The 18753-nt window shown below is 46.9% G+C and overlaps 1 protein-coding gene across 1 annotated transcript; it reads right to left on the bottom strand.

The window, feature by feature from the left end:
- Positions 1 to 972: 972 nt before the first annotated feature.
- LOC144125614 (arylsulfatase B-like) lies at positions 973 to 18744 on the bottom strand. The gene is made up of 9 exons (XM_077659144.1): positions 18621 to 18744; positions 16149 to 16308; positions 15039 to 15151; positions 13451 to 13561; positions 11981 to 12106; positions 8875 to 9001; positions 8205 to 8498; positions 6836 to 7272; positions 973 to 3839 (listed from the first exon to the last, which is right to left on the bottom strand). Exons 1-9 carry the CDS (start codon positions 18720 to 18722, stop codon positions 3714 to 3716), a joined length of 1596 nt encoding a protein of 531 aa, XP_077515270.1. The 5' UTR covers positions 18723 to 18744; the 3' UTR covers positions 973 to 3713.
- Between the last annotated feature and the right edge of the window lie 9 nt (positions 18745 to 18753).

Below are 18753 nucleotides of genomic sequence, written 5' to 3'. Positions count from 1 at the left end.
CTGTGTAACAAAGTACAAATTTAATTAAACTGCAAATAAGGTGTTCGTTCTTTTAATTTGACACATTGTGATCCACCTAACGTTGCTTGATGAACTATCATGCATCCAACGGAGCATCATAGGAATTTGCGCTGTTAGGTCGATATGAGGGCCTACGCATGATGAGAACACGAAGCGATCAATTAAGGACTAACAGGAAATATAGCACAATTCTTCAGCATAACTGAACAGTAGCGGCCATCGCAAACTTATTAGGTTGAAGTTGAGGCAGAAATTTTTGCGCCAGAAATGCATTTAGTCGCACAGGACGGTCGATACCAGTCGGTACTTAGTCACCTAGGAGTATGTCGAATCGGCAACAGAAATTAAAGAAGCAGTTCAATGTCTTGAAAGATTTTAAAATAATTTATTTGTTCTTAATTGCCTTGTACAAGAAACTGAACTTGTCCTGGACAAAAGGTGCTTCCTTGCACCTTTTGCGTCCAGGAGCCCCTGTAGGCGGATGAATCAGCGCTAAACGAAATCAGAGATAGATAATTCAGTTTGTACTCGCATTAAAAAAAAGATAAAAGCCTACACAGAACGCAGCTAGCCGAACGAGAACACGATTCATAACACTACCCTACTCTCAATAAGGCTGGCCTACCCTCAATATTCCGCAACAGCCTCGAAAAGCTTGCGAGCTTTCGTTATGTTCCAGCTTTCTAGGCCTCCAATTGGCTTTTGTGTGTGTGTGTGTGTGTGTGTGTGTGTGTGTGTGTGTGTGTGTGTGTGTGTGTGTGTGTGTGTGTGTGTGTGTGTGTGTGTGTGTGTGTGTGTGTGTGTGTGTGTGTGTGTGTGTGTGTGTGTGTGTGTGTGTGTGTGTGTGTGTGTGTGTGTGTGTGTGCGTGTGCGTGTGCGTGTGAGAGAGAGAGAGAGAGAGAGATAAATACGTTTTTCATGTTGGAAGCAGTAGTGGTGTCCCATGTCGGATGCAATAGTAAATATGAGAGTGAATGACTGAAAAGTAAATAAGTGGTCTGAAAATCCTAGGAATTCGAATTATTTTCAATAAGGTTCCTGCTACTCTAGATAGCTTTAGTTTGAGCTAGCTGTATGGTATGTGTATTCCAAGAGAGATGCTCATGAAAAAACACACCTGGGAAAGACGCAAGGAAAGCTTGTTAACAATAGAGCTACGTGGTACTATGAGCTCTAGAACTCTAAAATGAGGCACTGTTTTTTTGTATTCAGCTTTATTTCATTTGTAGCTAGCCGTCCAGAGTTCACACAGCCAAATATTCGCATCTGTTTCTGGCATTAACAGGTTGATGTCAGAAAAGAAAACGTTGGTGTCATCGGAATGCAAGGGTATTTCTTGGGTATGGGGAATGAAGCATGTCATTTAAGTACAGAAAGAGCAGTGATCCTGAAACGAACCATGAGGCACACCCGTTCTAGATTTGAGGAGGCTGCACCAGTTTTATAAGCTCAGGTGCGTAACCTCGTATGCCGTATGTTGGAAGTGGCTCGACAGTTGCGATCCTTCTAATCTACATTGAAAAGGATCACGGAGGCACATCAGCGCGAATGATTTCTCAAAAACTGCTGCGTAATTAGGATGCGCTGGCCTGTGTACCTTCTCTGAATAAGCCCGATACACGTAATCTTCTCTCTGTACCCTTTGCACCCTGCGCTAAAGGTATGACGCTTATCTGGACTGCGCGACGAACAGCGCTCGTCACACAGTATAGTAGCCTTCTAAAAGCCGCAACCGTATTCCCAAAGAGAATAATTACAATCGAGCACATTGAAGTCGCGGTGCGTGAACATTAACAAATTTTGAATAAAAGAAAGGTTTGAACTTAAAGCTTTTTTACAATACAGTTTATTAATTCACTTCATAGTTGCACACAGATGGGGCCATATCGAGATTTAAAAAAAAAAAATCTTAAGCAGTATGTATCTGCTTAGGCTAAGCAGTGAGTGCACGGTATGAGGTACGCTTTGCACAACAGACTAGCGTAACATTTTCAAGTAAAAAACTATTAAATGTGCAGTTCCGGACGCCTTTATATTGGTACGTCTTTTGCAGGTTAGTATCACTGCCTCTGCATTGAAGAGTTGACGTTGTTGCCATTTTGTGGGAGTCGACCATTGTACTGTATTTACCTTGCATTCGTCTGTCGTTTTAATTTGCATGGTTTTTCGTCCAAATGAGTTAATGATATTGCCACGAGCGAAGCGGGCACAGTTGCGAGAGGAGCACTCGGGCCGGACTACGATTTAATGGGGCAGCATTACTGGGGGTGGTGAGCGATTTCAGCGATCTGTGTGTGGTCTTTCTGCGTCACACAAGTAGAAAAAAAAATCCCAGAAAAAAAGTTGTATGGGTCGGATTCGAACCCAGGAATTTCTCTTGGGAAGCACATAAGAAACCTCACAGTCACGGCGAGCTTTACAGCGGTAGCTGTTAGGCGCCCGTACCTGGCCTGCGCGTCGTAGTCGTCCGGCGTCGTCGCCGTCGGTGTAACGCACTCACACTATATCCCGATGAACCTTGGTCGCAAAAGCTTACGGGTGGCTCTGTTTGGAACAGCCGCCTGCCAGTTCAGGGGAGCATCACTTGACCACTACACCAGTGCGATATGAGGTCACTGTATCTTTTCTACCTCAAAATGTCCCCAAAACTAAACGCCTAAACAGCTGTCGCTGAATCTCGCGTTACGTAGTCGTAACCATCCTGCGAGATTTTTTTTTTCCTCTTCGCGATCCAAGACAGCAGAACATATTAAGAATCAAAGTACACTAATAATCAAAGTGGCAGTCGCATTTGAGGCTGCGCTGTGACTTAGAAACGTTTCAAGCTTGCCAGATCACGCAACACGGGCATCCATTCAGGTTGCTCGATTGTACAGTTCTCTTTAAAAAGCCACACTTTCGATGAAATACTTTCTCGCTGAGCGAGCATCCACATCAGTGTGTCCTATAGCCATTCTCGTTTTCCATTCACTTTGGAGGCAGAGCAGCATGAAAACTCTTATGGCACACCCCGTTCATTAACGACAGGCAGAAACCTTATGCCGTATGGCGTGACGGCAGGTCCTTTTTAATGTCCGGTGAAAGACGTACTAGATAAATACTGCGTCCCAGCAGTGAAGAAAAATGTGGTCTATTATTTCCTTGTTTGCGGAATATTAGGCAGTCAACCGACCATGGGACAAACGAGCCACGACGAGTGCCGTGTTACTGGATGGATTGAGGTGAACATAGTCTGCGCGGCAAGGCAGCAGCAGTAGCTGCGGAACTGTCCATGGTGTCATCCTAGGTAGCTTGAGCGAACAGAAGGCGGTTGACGTATACAAACTCCGCCTCCACTGACGTCATGGAAAGGTACCGCGCCCTCCTATAAAACGTTCGCGCGCCGCCCAGTCGCATCGGCCTCGCGCCAGACATGGATTAGGCAAAACGGGCAATGCCTTGGCGTGTCTTAAGCAGCATCTTAAATACGCCACTGTTGCAAATAAAAGCAACAAAAGGAGAATGATGGTGTGTGAGCAAGATGGTGGTGGCAGTGGTTCAGCAGAAGTTAAGAGTGAATAAAAAAAGGCGTTTGCAATGGCCAAGTCCCCCTCTACGTCTGCGGCTACTCTCCTTCTGGTTCGTGACAATATGTCCTTCTTGTCTTGCTGTAAGCTGCTGGAAACGAGGAATCTATTTCTTGGATGCTGAAGCTATAACCATGCCGCCCAGATGCCGCCGTTATTTTCAGGGTAACCCCTGGGGTCTATTGTGTCGTTCACAGGTGGCACAGCAGACTCATTGTAGGCAGCCAGCTTCCGCAGCAGCATTGATAGGAGCTGGAACGCAAAAATAGAGGTCCAAGAAGAACGCCATTACATTAGTCACAAGCATAATCGCCGGAATTTGCAACCTCGTACAGGGATTGCAGAAAAAACAAACGATAGCATGAGACATCCAGACGACGTTAAGATGTTTCTAAGCCTGAAAGGTACTCTGAGTAAACATTATTGATAACATACATGTAATATATGTAAATTCGTTTCTAGAATTGCTGGTAGAACACAGATGAAGCATCTCACTGTAGTTTCGCAAGACATCGATTGCTATTTCACAGAGTGGCCAAAATGGAAAGTGATCACGCAGAGGTCGATTCTGGCACATCTATAGAACGTTGTGCTTTTGTGCCGGCGTATATGCGTGCGTGTGTGCGTGTATTCTAATGTATGCGCGAATGCGCAAGGAGAACATGCATTCGACCGTTCGCGTTAAGTTGTGAAAGTGGCAGAAAGTGCAACTAATCAGAGCTGCCAGGAAGTCACTAGACTTTGTCCGGCATGTATAGAAGCTGACAGTTGGAGTGAATCTATTACAGGAAACACCCACGCACACAAAGAAGAAAACGCCCTTTGATAGAAGACAAAGAAGACTCGGATGTGAAACACACACGTGCTCTCTTTTAGAGCTAAGATATTTTATCCACGCACTTACTTTCTCTCTCACACACATACAAACATGACTGTCAGTTCGTTGGTCTGGTCAACTTCTGTAAGATGGCGCCACGGTGCACGTAGTGAACTCGTGGGTGGAGGGTATAACTCTTCAGCATAGCTTAGACTTGATATCAGCAATAAAGGCGAAGTAGTTTAAATCGCTGATAAGCTTAAAGTGAGCATGCGGACACTTGCTCCTTAAATCCGGACAGGCCAGCTCAGTGTAGCAATAAAGCATTTCCGTTTAATACCTGGATCTGTACCAAAACTGTGTTCAAGAACGCTCACGGAAACTGTGAGCCGGCGCTGAAGGTGGGGTATCTGCGCACAAAAAGGCACGGACGAGAAGGGAACACAGCAAGCGCTGCATCTATTATTTGGACGAACATACACGTGGCCGGACATATGGGCTCACGATAACACAAGTTCTGGCTGCTGATTTGAGGCCACCAGTCCGGAAATTCTGTAAGATTTCATGGCAGCATTATGGAGGGACACTGGAAGAAAGTATGCCACATTACCTAAACTCTCGGCCCCTCGAATTGAAAGAATATCCAAAATCCCGCATAGAAATTGCGCATATGAAAAATGTGTAGGTTATTTGTGCCGCGATAGCCGACTGTCAACAAAACTGGACGCGAAGGAACGTTCACATGCGATGATCGATGTTACCTAATTACAGTGCGCATCAGCTTCTACATCAGTTCACGTTGACAAAACTAGAATTCTCCACAGCATCCCCGTGTCGAAGCGGTATTCAGTGCAGTGGACAGCGTTTGGTGGTAATTCACCATACAACGCGAAGACTGCTTTATCTGGTGTCTTAAGCTGGTCTTTGAGTAAAGCAGAAGCGCGCAAACTGCCTCACTATCGGATGAAAACTCAACCACACCTCGGTGGAAAGGGCGATAGAGGGAAAGAAGGAAGGATTAAGCGCCCTATTGAAAGGCTTCGGATTAATTTCGATCACCTGGGGTTCTTTACCGTGCACTGGCATCGCACAACCCATCGCCGTCTCTTGAGGTTCCGCGGCGGGTGGTACTATTTATTGGCATAGCCAATGAGTTATCTTTTTTCATTGTGTCCGCAAGGAGGCCAGAAGATAGAGATAAAAGAGAGAGGAAAGATGGAAAGGCGGAAGGCTAACCAATAGAAGGTACCGGTTTATTACACTGCACTGGTGGAAAGGGAAGGAGGAAAGGAATAGCCGGCAGAAGCTGCGGCCATCCTCCGAGAAACTTCACCAGTGAGCACGGGTCGATATAGTCCATGACTATTATCTACCATCACGCAATGCAAGGCACGCGCAGAGTACGTGTGCTCTATCGTCTCAAGACATCTGCGGCTTGAGAGAGCAGGGTTATCAGCAGCCATGCTGAGGAGAAGTGCATGTCTGTGAAAGCAATGCTAAGCCGCAGGCGACACTCAGAGTTAAGTCAAATCGCGGTAGACAGTGTACCGGCAAGGCTGGTACTTCTGCTGATTCACGCCCAGCTGTCAGTGCTGACAAGTTACTGGTTCGAAAAACACACGAGCCGTAATTCGCGCGTTCGGGATGCTCAGATAGTTGCAACCCTAATTTGATGGCACGAACTGCCTGACCACCAATAGCGCTGGAGACGAGTGACGTGTTATTCAATGGCCGCAGTCCTGCTCAATATGAACCCACTGACTCAAGCTTTCGTGGACTTAAGTGGCCGTCGACGACTTTTTGCAGAACTGCTTTCCTAGACAATAGCAGCTGCCTGCGGATACTCTGTCCGGATAGATTACTCGAGCCTCCGTCCGCCCCGATGCAATACCCTTACAAAAATTTCTTTACACAGTCTATATACTGTCCATAAACTTCTGTCTATAAAGTCTATAGACTCTCTAAAGACAAACCCTAAGAAAAGTCTATAGGCGATACAAATCCTATTGACAATCTATAGATTTATGGCCATGCACTTTTAGTAGACTTTTGTCTATAGACAGCGTATAGACTATGAATAGATAAAGATAAAGATATACAGGAAGGCAATAGAGTCTATAAGAAGTCTATAGACTGTCTATAGACCATTTTTGTAAGGGATATACAGCAGTGGTATGCTGCGTGACGAGCGTTGTTCGGGAAGTCAAGCAGTTTAACTCTTTCACAATCTTGCTTGCGCCGCTCTGTGCGTGCATGTCTTCCCGACGTAAATCCTTTCTTAGGATAATACTAAAGAATTTCAGAGAATGCATTCGGCATATTTTGTTGCCACTTCGGAACTCTATCGAATTTTACAGTGAAATGACATACGTGCTGCTTCGAAATTCCACCTGCTCGCAAGCATATCCCTTCAAAAGGCAAGCGTACTTACACCAGGCTTTTCGTCGGCGAGATTGTGCAGCTCGCACGGATCTTGAGCGATGTCAAAGAGGTGGTAGGTTACATTGAACGCAAAGTTGCTGCTGGCCGAATCAGGACAGGTCACCGTTGCTTCTCGCCTCCAACGGTCGAGTTTTTTGAACACAGGCTTCTTTCCATAAAGGCGCCGAAGAACAGTGGCTGCACGCGACTGTCGCAGCAAGTGGTTCAGGTCATCGTAGGGGCGGTCGTTTCCCGGCGTCTCGAAGCGCTGGTAAGACATCGTGTATATGCCCGCGACCAGCTTGAAGTTCTGGTAGCGTAATGCCGCTGTGCCGGCCGCTGGGTCGATGTTGAGCAGGATCTCGGTACGGGGCGACGGCTTGCCGACGTTGAGCGCCTTCCACATGTCGATGCCGTCCACTGGCCCCAGGCGTCTCACATCTCCTCCTGGGCGCCAAAACGAAAAGCTATACCATGTTAAACGCTTTGGTCATCACGTATAGCTCGCGAAAACATGCCAAGATATCTGCAGCTGCCAACACTACGACGCAAGTCATGTAGACAGTCACGTGAACTGTATAATTTATATTTTAAAAAATCTTAAAAAAAACTTGATAGAAACGCGGACAGTGCGCAGTGCCGTAAATTAACGTACTTTTAGCTTGGATGGTCGCTTTGCATTGTACCATGCGTAGATCGGTGTGTGGGGGACCGTAGGGCGAGCGAAAAATTGTCTTGAGCCACGGACCGAGGTATCACAACCTTTTCGCACGAAGTCTGGCTTTCCTTGTGGATTTGTCCTTCGACATAGGGTGACCTCTCTATCAGCGAAGTAGTCGGTTTAGGTCTGTGTGGGTAAATTCGGCGTTTTTTAAGTTTTAATGGGTAGCTTTAAATCTTCATTCGTATAAAATTATGTGGTTGGTCGTAAAATTCACCCATAGGCTGAAGAGAAGTGGCGCCACTAGACGGGATAATTCCCATTGGCTAGAGGGGATTGTGACGTTAGCGGACCGGAAGTGACATAATTTTCAGTAAAGGCACCAACAGCTTCTAAAGCTAACGCATTTTTTTGCATATTGAATTTTTTTCTGTTACTCCTCGCCATTGACACCGCCAAATGTTTTGCTCATTACTGCGATATTTTATGTAGGAAGCACTAAAATCATCGATCGGCGAAATCGTGCCTTGTTCGGCAGATTCTAGAATATGCATTCGGTATCTAAACTGAGCTTTGCGATCCACTTGTACAAAGTCAGCGTGCCATTGCTTATGTTTTTTTTTTTTAAAGCGCCTGCATGGCTCTCCTTCCAGGACTTGAATGAGCCGTATACGAAGCAGCTTATTAAATATAAAAGGCGCTGAACGCGCATACGTGCCGGCGGCCGAATAAAGAGTCGGGAGCCAATCGGCGATGTGCATGAGCTGCTGGGACACTCTTCGGTGCGGCAGAATTCGAGCCGTCCAGAGGAATGCGGCCGCGCGTACGCCACCTTCCCAGAGGGTGCCCTTTGTTCCACGCAAGGGCCAGTTGGTGCCGCAGTTGGAGAGTGGCCCACTCTGGAGGGCGCCGTTGTCGCTGCTGAACACGATGATCGTGTCCTCCAGCATGGACGCCGCTTCCAGCGCCTCCAGCACAGCGGCGACGGACTGGTCCAGGGCGTCCACCATTCCTGCACACGTTGTAGCACGCTGGATCTCGCAAACCGAGGAAATCTGCACGAACGCTTCTATTTTTCGCGGAATGCGCGCTGAGTGGCACTCGACGCTCAAAATTAGCGCGGGAATTTAGAATGTTTAGTTACATCCCATAAACTTTCAATCGCCGTCGAAAATGGCGTGAGCTCAGTACGTGTTTAACAGGTCAGAGTTTGCAGCGCAGAGGTAGAGTCAGCCTTGATAATCGCCACGTTCGCGCAGAATCTCTCAGGACTATGGAGTGTACTTAAAACTACAAGTTTAAAATATCTACTGGCACGAAGTACAGTCCCGTTTATTTTAGGCGCCGTTTTCACCCAGCTTCACGTAGAGATTGCAGTACTTTCATACCTGCGTAAAGTGTCCGATCTGCATCACCAATGTACGGAAATTTGGCCACGTTCTCCTCTGGAGCTTGTAGGTGATTGGGTTCAACACCACCGTGTGTTGCCTGGTATGCCAGGTAGAGGAACAGCGGCTGCACGTGAAATTTCGCCACAAGTTACGCACGCGTAATGAGGAAGGCTGGAATAGCAATGCTTAATTTAATTTAATTGGTTTTTGGGGAAAGGAAATGGCGCAGTATCTGTCTCATATATCGTTGGACACCTGAACCGCGCCGTAAGGGAAGGGATAAAGGAGGGAGTGAAAGAAGAAAGGAAGAATAGGTACCGTAGTGGAGGGCTCCGGAATAATTTCGACCACCTGGGGATCTTTAACGTGCACTGACATCGCACGGCACACGGGCGCTGTTTGTAATATTGTTTTTGGTGCGGGCGTCGAACCATGCAGGTTACAGTATAGTTGGTTATAGTGAGCGCATGTGAAGAGCCTTCGATGTATTCTCGACAGTTACGTTCAGTTTCCATCCCAGCTGCATTTTATGAAACTCTGCTTCACAGTATTTCATTCCCTGCCTGACATTTTGAGACCATGAATGGCTTTTTTTTTTTTAATTCGAAATGTCAAAGGTGGTTCGCCCAAAGAGGCTTCATGCGTCTTCGCGAATGAGGTCCGACAGTCTTAAGGTTTAACAAGCAAAAAAAAAAAGTTTTAAAATCACTCAATTCCGAACGTGAGGTTCTGAAAAGCTTAGCAGCGACAGCGACTTCGGAGCTTAGCAAGGCTATGAAGGTGCAAAGGATTTATTTGCAATAAAAACTTCTCGGAGCGCGTTACTATTACGCGTGATAGCCAAGCTCTGGAATGACTGCCCGAAGTGTTATGACAGCCGTTATGGACGTTGTTCTTATACTATGCAGAACTGTTCGCCAACTATGCGAGTGTGAGCTCAGTCGCACGGTACTCAGCTTCGAAACAGTGCTTAGCAAGCCCACATCTTGTGCAGCGATGCCGTTCAGTGGACTCTCGAGTAGCCTGCAAACTTTTGATCCGTGCGGTACATAGTGATTTCATAGGGAACTAGGCTTTTCTCTGTGCCAACAAGAGCAAGCACTACGGCGGCGTTGTTTGTTAAAGGCAAAACACATCTCACTTCAGTAATGCGTCATCCGCTGTGTAAGCGAGGAGACGTAGTGAAAATTTACCGCACTGCCACATCTGCCACATCTCTTCTTGAACGAGGAGGAAATCTGGAAGTTTTCTTGTCGGCAATATTTGGTAGAGTGCACTTCTATCGCAGTATATTGGTCTTTCGTTTTGCTGGATGACAGCGTCAGGTCCAGCTTGTCTGAGCGTGCTCGACAACAGCACGCAAACAGCAGAGTCATGATGATCGTCTTCTGTAGTGGGACTTTATAAGTGGTGCCGAGTGGTAGTAATTATTTTCTTTTATTTATTTATTAACTAACTACAGCGTCCAAACGGGCATTGGTGTAACGTGAAGGAGTATATAGAAAAATGGAAAACATAGGTAGTAATGCGTGCATGTGTGCATAAACAATATGCTACAGACATCAGAGATAGCGACATCTCAACAATGCTCTTTTTGAAAGCAACTAAAAAAAATACTATTGCAAATATGTGATGCACAAGCGCAGCAATACATAAGAAGTCGCTCGAAACAAAAACGAAGGCAAAAACACAGACACCTAATTCCATTACGTGTTCGCAAGGGGATAGAATTCAAAGCTGTTGATGCCTTCGCAAGAATTGACTAGCGGGGTTTGTGAGACTCAGGTTGATTTTCCCGAGCTCTTCCCGTAAACCATCTGCCACCTGCCACGGTTAGCAACTGGAACCTTCACACAGACAAACCTGGTCTGGTGACATGACTTCCCTCCACGCAATGGGCATTCTATGATCTGGTGATGCCACCGATGACGTCACTACTCGCGACCCAAAGAGAATTTCTCTGAATCCGGACGGTCGCTGCCCGCTTTTTGCTCCAGTGAGGCTTGTATGCTAAGTATATGTAAACATATTTACTCTACGCCTGCATTGTTGGGTTTTCATTGAATGATCGATTCGAGGAGACGCATAAATAGGCGGCGTAGCGTGTATGTCGTCACCAGTATTTGTTTTGTCCTGAAACATGTTACAGAAAGGCGAATCGAAAAGGAGTTTGTTTTCAAAAGGACTCGGCAGACGATATTGTTGGGGTTTTGCCTTATTCCCAGGGACTGTAATCTGTGAGCTGTTGGAAACCCAAGCATACTGCTGGCGCCAACTCGATATCAGCAAAAGTTCTCGTTACACTGAATGAAGCTAACGATAGGGCCAGAATGCGTTCACAGCACTGTCCTCACATTTGAAACTTTCCACGATTTTTTGCTCCCTAAAAAATTATTGTTTATATTCCCACTGAGCGGTCATGATTCGATTCTGGAAGGGGACGCTGTAAGCACACGAAATAAGCCAACAAGGGTAATCAGAATATCATTGGATGTTTGGCAGCGAAATTTTGTCCAACCCCGCAAAATTTTCGTATGAAAACGATTCTGATGCGCAAGCTTCTTCACAATACAATGTGAAAGCGTTATGATACATGTGTTGGTGCTGCAAATTCTTTTCTGCTGGCCGCAGAAACAAGAATAACCCTAATTGACTTGCGCCTCCTTATATGCACACGCCGTGGCTGAGAGAAAGCATGGTTGCCCTCCGCTCCCGCTCTTCTGGGCCAGCCATGTGGGAGGGCTAAATACACCCCTTCCCTTTTCACATTTTTTAAACTTTACGAAGATAACAAACGGCTTAAAATGTTCCTAACAGCCCTCCTTAAGCTAAGGTACTCCAAACGTGACACTGTGCACCCGAAGTGGCTCGTTTATCTTGATTAATGAAGTCCCATCAGAATGAGGTCTTATCGTTTTTTTATTTTTTTCGGTAAAGACTGCCGTGGGCATCCGTAAGCGTATAGCACTATGAAAAAAAAAAGGAGCACAAGGCTGACCATACCCAGGTGATTAATAGTATAGGCACAGCCTCCTTCGGACACACATTATCAATCGCGGAACAACACTACCAATGCACTGTGAAGCAAAGAACGCAGTCGAACCTTGGATTTATCCCTCTTGTGTATGATGGACTTCGCTCGTTCGGTGAACAGTGTGGTCGAATATGTGCCGTTTTCAGTCGTCAGAGGTTCGGTGTCCTGCCAGAAGTCGAGTCCCGCGCGGCCGTCCTGCATAAAGTGGTCACTGCATGCATGTCCTTCTCCGCTGACACCCATTGCCTGCTGGAAGCAAAGCAGGGATGGGACGCGAACCACGAAAAAGCAAATGGCGTGGCACATGTTGGCGACTATCGCCGTGACTGCCACCGTTTCCGCAAAACAGAAAGGAAAGAAATAATACAAAGAAAGAGTAGCGTAATTAATAGAGACACCTAATTACATGGTGTTTCCAACTGTGTTTCCAGCATTAGAAGCTGTGGATGCATTTACCGGAAATGACGCCATTACACTCCAGCGAATCAGTGAACTTAGCTTCTGATCACACATTCTCACGCGAGAGTGTTAAAGTCCCCGTGCTCCAGAAAATCTGGTATCGGCGTTGTGAGCGAAAAATCACGAGCATGGTTCTGGAAGGTGTTTCCCAGAGCGCAACCTATGAGGCAGGTGGGCCACCTCGGTCACGTGACCTCGCGGCGTCATCAAAGCCCGCCCACCGGATAGTGAGCAAACTGCCCACTGTGGAAGGTGACAGTCAAACTAATGATTGGTCGCTCGGGAAGAGCAATCTGGGCCGCTCAAGGCCCACCGCTGGGAGCACCTACCAGAAAGCACCTACCAGAAAGGCTTAGCTCGACTTCATAAACATTTTAATGCGACAGCTTTAAGCAGCCAGTGCTGCAGAAAAGGTGGCACCGTCGTCGGTGTCGAAGTTAGCGTCGTTGACCGTGAGCGACAAATTCGCGGAAAACGCGCAGAAAACCCACTGAGGTGACGTGAGCTTTTGACGTAATAACAACCTGACCACCGGATTGTGAGCCAACTGCTCACCGGGAGAGGTGGCGGTTAATTTAATGATTGGCCGCGAGAGGTTGCTCGGGAGGACCAACCTGGGTCGCACAAACCCCACCGATGACCGCAGCTGCCATCGCAGGGCAGTGATGCGTCGCTTAACCGCTGCACCACTGCGCCATGAGGGGCATGAGGGCTCTCGGGGATCTGTGAATTTAAATTAGAGAATGACCTTCTGTATATATGGGAATTAACCCATTACGTTATCGCGTCATACCCTTAAGGCGGAGCTTAAATGTCCCCCCCCCCCCCCCAACATTTTTTTTTTTGCCCGACGAAGCATCTAATGCGATGGTTTCAAAAGAAAACGACAACGTAAAGGAGTACACAACACAGCTTTAAGCAAAAGAAAGAGAGCATAGAAAGGAGAGACAGTAAGGCTATAGTTCGGAACTGAATTTGTGAAAATGCTGTGGGATACGGCCGAGAACTTTCCGGGGCAAAAAGTGTGCGTATGTGCATTCGCTATATCGTGCACTATTTTGGGTGCGAGACGCTCCTTACCCATTTCAGAATGTGGGAGTAGTAGTCATCCGGGCCTGTGTGCATGCCACAGAAGCTGTCAAAGCCTCGCTTAGTAGGCATATAATCTTCGCGGAAGTAACCCTGGTGCCACTGAAATGGGAAGAATGGCACATTTTGTTAGTAAATTTTTATAGCGCAAGGGCATCTGGCGAGATAGCGCCATGGCTCTAGGTATTTTCATTTGCTCAAGGTGGAGCCAAACGCCCATTTCCCAATTACTTCACTCTGAATAAGCCGAGCACCAGACCAGGGGAAGGCTTGTACCCACTGTATCGCCTGTAGCTACCCGCTGGCACTGGGGATCGAACCCTGCACCTCCCGCATGCAAAGCGGATGCTCAAGACCACTATATAGGCCACCGCTGCGGTATGACAGACTTAGGAGCACGACAGAACTTTTATCAAATTCTTTAAGCGCCGGACAAATTCTTTTTTCTAACAGATAGCCAGAACGTTAAAATTGAGACACGTATTCGGGATTTGCAACAAAACTTCGGATGACGCAACTCCTTTCACATGCGCATTGAACACTGCTAGACCTGTAGTGACTCTGCCTGAGTCGCCGCCTATATCGTAGTGACAGGCAGTGTACACGAAACCTACAGTGTACAGGAACATGTGGTCCTTTAACTGTTTTTCTGCTCTTCGCCATCTTTTTCAAGCTAAGGCTGGTAAGCCGTCTGCTACTCACTCTTTTTCGCCATTCAGCTCAGCGCTTGTCGTCTGCTTAGCTGCGTGTAGCTTCTGTGCCTAACAGGATAAGAGTGCAGGCTATGGGGTCGGTACAAAAGTTTAGCTTGCTTTGCGAAGCTGTAGATGACCGAACCATGATCGGGAACTTCTGCCCGGCGAGACAAGCTACGGGGCCCCGACACTTCGTTTCGTCTGATTTGGCTGGCCGTTCGGATTTCCGCTCTACAGTTGCTTCGGCCAGCCTTTCACGTTTGGTTTCCATTGTCTGCATTCTGTCACTCAATGCAGTCCTCCCTGCCATTCGCCTGGGTACTCCTTCCGGAGCAAACAACTTCTTCGTTGTACATCGTACCAAAACACCATTGCGTTCAGCTTCAAATTTGACAGTGTTATCCAAGTGGGCACGGCATCGGCCGCTATCAAGAATGTAAGGTCATGAGAGTTATGTTGGGCCGGGCAGCATAGTCGGCAAGCGTAGCACTATTCCTCCTTTGCCCCTGAACGACACCAGAAGTCGAAGATGGCGATGATGATGATGTCCTCAGGCTTAATAGGGATCTTTTTAGTTTCGTTTTCTTTTGCTTTCCCTATCCAAGGGAAACTACGAGAGGGCCTCAAGCATAGCAAGAATGTATTTGTTGGACGGCTGCGGCGCTAATGCATGCCCTAAACACGTGCGTATCTGAGGCTTGTCACGGGACCCTCGTCAAGAAATCTCGTCGAACGAATTCCACAAAACCACGTTTATCGCCAGTGACCTTGTGGAATACACCTGCACAGCATTATCAACCGGGGCCATTTGGTCCACAGCAAAACAAGATGTTCTTCGGCTTAGTGAAATTTGTTTTGCTCGTATAGAGGCACATTACTAATACCTTTCCGAGGATGTGGGTTTCGTAGCCCAGCTCCTTGAAGTATTCGGGCATGATCTTTACGTCCAGCGGCAAGCCAGCTGGTTGTGCTGGTAAAAGAGCTCCTTGCTGGAAACCTGGATCGTGTTGAAAAATGAATGCGCAGGAGAAGCAAAGTAAAGTAACGCAGCAATCAAAGTACATTACGAATAGCGCGATTCTATCAGAGCCACAGTATTAGCCACAAGGACGATAAATAGAATATTAAGATTGGCTTCGCGTAAATCCACAGTCGATCTTTTAGCTCCTTCTTTTTTGAGCAGAATCTAAATCCACGGATTCGTCCGAAGCACCTTGGTAAAGAAACGTACCCTAAAAGATTGCTTATATCTGTTGCGCACGCCATCTGCCCTGAGGGTCTTCATGATGAGGCATTCCTTAAACGAATACAGCACGTGGATGAGGGCTTGATGAAACAATCACTTTCTTACTTCTATTGATTCCTGACGGATTCTACAGAATCGTGTCGCCTACACCGGAGAGTCGCCTTCCCGGCCGCACACCTTGAAGGTGATTACGTCTGCTTCATCGTTTTGATTATTGCAATGACCGCTTTGTACGAACAAGCCAATTCAGGCATCAGGCGGTAAGGAAAAGACGTTCTGCCTTTCAACGTAGTCGGCATGTGTGCGCTAAAAATTGGACGGAGCACTTAAGCCCCGTCTTAAGAGCATGACGCGGTAGCGGTAATGAGTTAAGTTCCACATAGGCAGAAGATAATTCTCCACTTTACATTCATAGACCCTTGGAAATCCCCATACTCCCCCAGACTCAGTGGTGGAGCGGTTAAGCGATGCCAGGTGCTCCCAGCGGTGGGCCTTGTGCGGCCTAGGTTGCTCCTCCCGAGCTGGCAACCATTAGTGTAACTGCCACCTGCCATGGTGGGCAGGTAGTGATGACGTCTCAAGGTCACGTGACCTAGATGGCCCTACCGCCTCTTAGGTTGCTCTATGGGGAACACCTGCCAGCGCCACGCTCGTGATCTATCGCTCACAACACCGACAACGCCGACACCGAATTTTCTGGGGAACGGGGCCTTTAACATTATCGGTTTAATAGCGGGTGGACACCGACCGATGTGTATGCTGTACATGCCGCTCAAGAGGGCTCCCCTCGAAGGCGAGCAGAGTGGCATGGTGTAGTAGTTGTTCAGCACCACTCCCGTGTTGGCCATGGCGTCGATGTTTGGCGTCGGGATCTGAGTGGAGCCGTGGAAGCTGACGTCACCCCATCCCTGCAGTGAAGGCGGTGGAAGGCGACGGCTACATCACAGCATGTGCACGTTGCATGCGATTGCTAGCTACATGCACATGTCAAAACTTCGAACAATTTAATAGCCATGATGACCAAATTGGGCTTGAAAAGGCGCTTTCAGTATTTGCAGAATGGTGCTAAAGACAGAAGATGGCACTCAACTTTGAAAAGACTGCAACTCTAACCAGAAAAAATGAACCACTCATCTTTCCGTATAAGGTATCGCGTGCGGAAGTAAACACGGATTGCGAGTATAAATATCAGTGCAGAATTCTGACTTGCGACTTAAAATGGGATAACCATGCAATCTACATACTGCGTCTAAGGCATTATCGGCGCTTTGCACACGTAAACGCACCCTGAGGTTTGCTTCCTCAGAGACGAAACTGTTGGCGTACATGTCCCTCGTGCGTTGTGTGTTAAATTATGCTATTAGAGCAAGGTTGCCTTGCACAGAGAAAAGTCAAGCAAAACTAGAAAGATTTCAATTAAAGGCGTTAAGACTTGTATAAAATATGTACAGTCTTTGTCAAAAGTACGCAGCCCAAGGGGTCTGCTTCTGAGCCCTGCAGCTCGGCCCCTCTTGCATACTCAGGGACCCTAATCTCACGAAGGCGGGAGGAACTTAAGTCCTCAATCCTCCCTAGCTTAGGATTGTCAAATGTGCTTAAGAGCCCGCGGTTTGGCAGCAGAACCCTTGGGCTGTATATTTTTGACTAAGACTGTTTGTCGATATAACTCACCAACAGAGCTTTTGCAGAAATCCGGGATTCGTACAGTTAGCAATAGAGCGACATGATTGCTTCTAAAGTTTATTCACCTTTTCTTGTTTAGTAATACTTTTCCAACAGATGTCAATCTGTTCCCGTTCAATACTAAAACCACAAGATTTAAACACACTAGGGGACTTCACAGAATACCGATTTAACACGGACACATGTAGCTTCTCTTTCTTCCCCATGTTGTAAGAGAGTAAAATGCGCTACGCGATGATCTCCAGCTCGTATGTGCTAGAAATGTGCACTTAAAAACTAAAAATATCCTTTTAGCATTTTTTACCATCCCTGTGGCTCTGTATCTGACTCGTCCTCATTCTGCGCTTCTGGAGTTTTGCTGCATGTTGTAGCTGCATACTATGTTTGCCCTTTTGTGGTGTCTTTTTTTTGTACGCACGCTATTTCAATTTTTGATCATCAATATTGCGGACGATCATTGCGTTTGAGATATGCACTGCATCCCTGCACCTGACACAGCCTCTTGAGAGGCTAGCGCAATATGCTGAAATAAAAATTAAATAACTAAACAAAGGGAAAACCTTAAAACGCGCTGGCTGTAACAACTAGCCCAAATAAGCGCTTTTATTCCAAGAGGCAACATATCAAGGCGACCTTGTTTGCAAGCAATGCAACCATAAACTCTGTTGCTCCAAATGACGAACGAGAAATATAAAAAGTAAAACAATTAGCTACAAAACCTGCAATCTCCAGGAAAACACGCTCTGAAGCCCAGCTGGGTCAAATTGACCACAGACTGCGCATCATCGCAACTCGCAAGCGCTAGCATCTCTTCCACTTGGATTAAAGGATCACAGATCCAACATTTTTCATACCGCCCACTACCCGGCCAAAATATCCCTAATGGTTCATATCCATCTGAGAAACGTTGTCATCGGGTGGCAGCTAAGCGTGACAGTTTTTGGTTATGACAAACGACGGATACTCGACACCGACACCATTTACACTTAAAAAAAATGTACACAGCACAGCTATCACTCTGAAAGGAAAGTGTGGGATTAAAACAAGTTTTTGTGATAATTGGTAACTTCCTTGATTCATAACTGCAGCCAAGGAGCCCAAGCACAAGAAAAGAAACACACAAACACACGGACGAACGCTGCTTCGTCCGTGTTCGCCCGTGAAAGGAGCGTTCGTTCGTGTGTTCGCGTGTTTTTCTTCTCTTGTGTTTTTGCTCCCTCGCTGCCGTTATGAATCACGAACGTGTCAAAGTACAAGTTATGTCAGCACAGACTCCTTCATTCAGTACATCATTGCAGAACTGTGGCGTGAATTACATGTGTAAATAACAGAAACGTTTCGCAACGACGCCGGTAACACATTGCCGCCTTAGGCGCTTCGAGTTGCTAGATATCCAAGCTTCTCATTATATCGAAAGCGCTGACGAAATTTTGCCAACGGGCCGTGGTGCCATTGGGCGCACCAGAGAAAGTTTCAGCTCTACCAACTGCGGAGACCATACATAGTGCCAGGATGAATACTTATGTCCTTCACCCACCAGGTCGTCCGCCAGGAAGAATACAATATTCGGGGGTGCCTTGATCTTCTCCGCCGAAGCGGGCCATTTTGCGCAGGCTAAGAGCAGCAGTGACAGGAGCATGCCTGTGGTCCACAGTGCGAGACCTATCGGA

This window comes from Amblyomma americanum, chromosome 3, assembly GCF_052857255.1.
Source record: "Amblyomma americanum isolate KBUSLIRL-KWMA chromosome 3, ASM5285725v1, whole genome shotgun sequence".
Classification (NCBI taxonomy): domain Eukaryota; kingdom Metazoa; phylum Arthropoda; class Arachnida; order Ixodida; family Ixodidae; genus Amblyomma; species Amblyomma americanum.
Note: the sequence above shows the minus strand (reverse complement) of the source record. Positions and strands in the feature narration are given on the sequence as shown.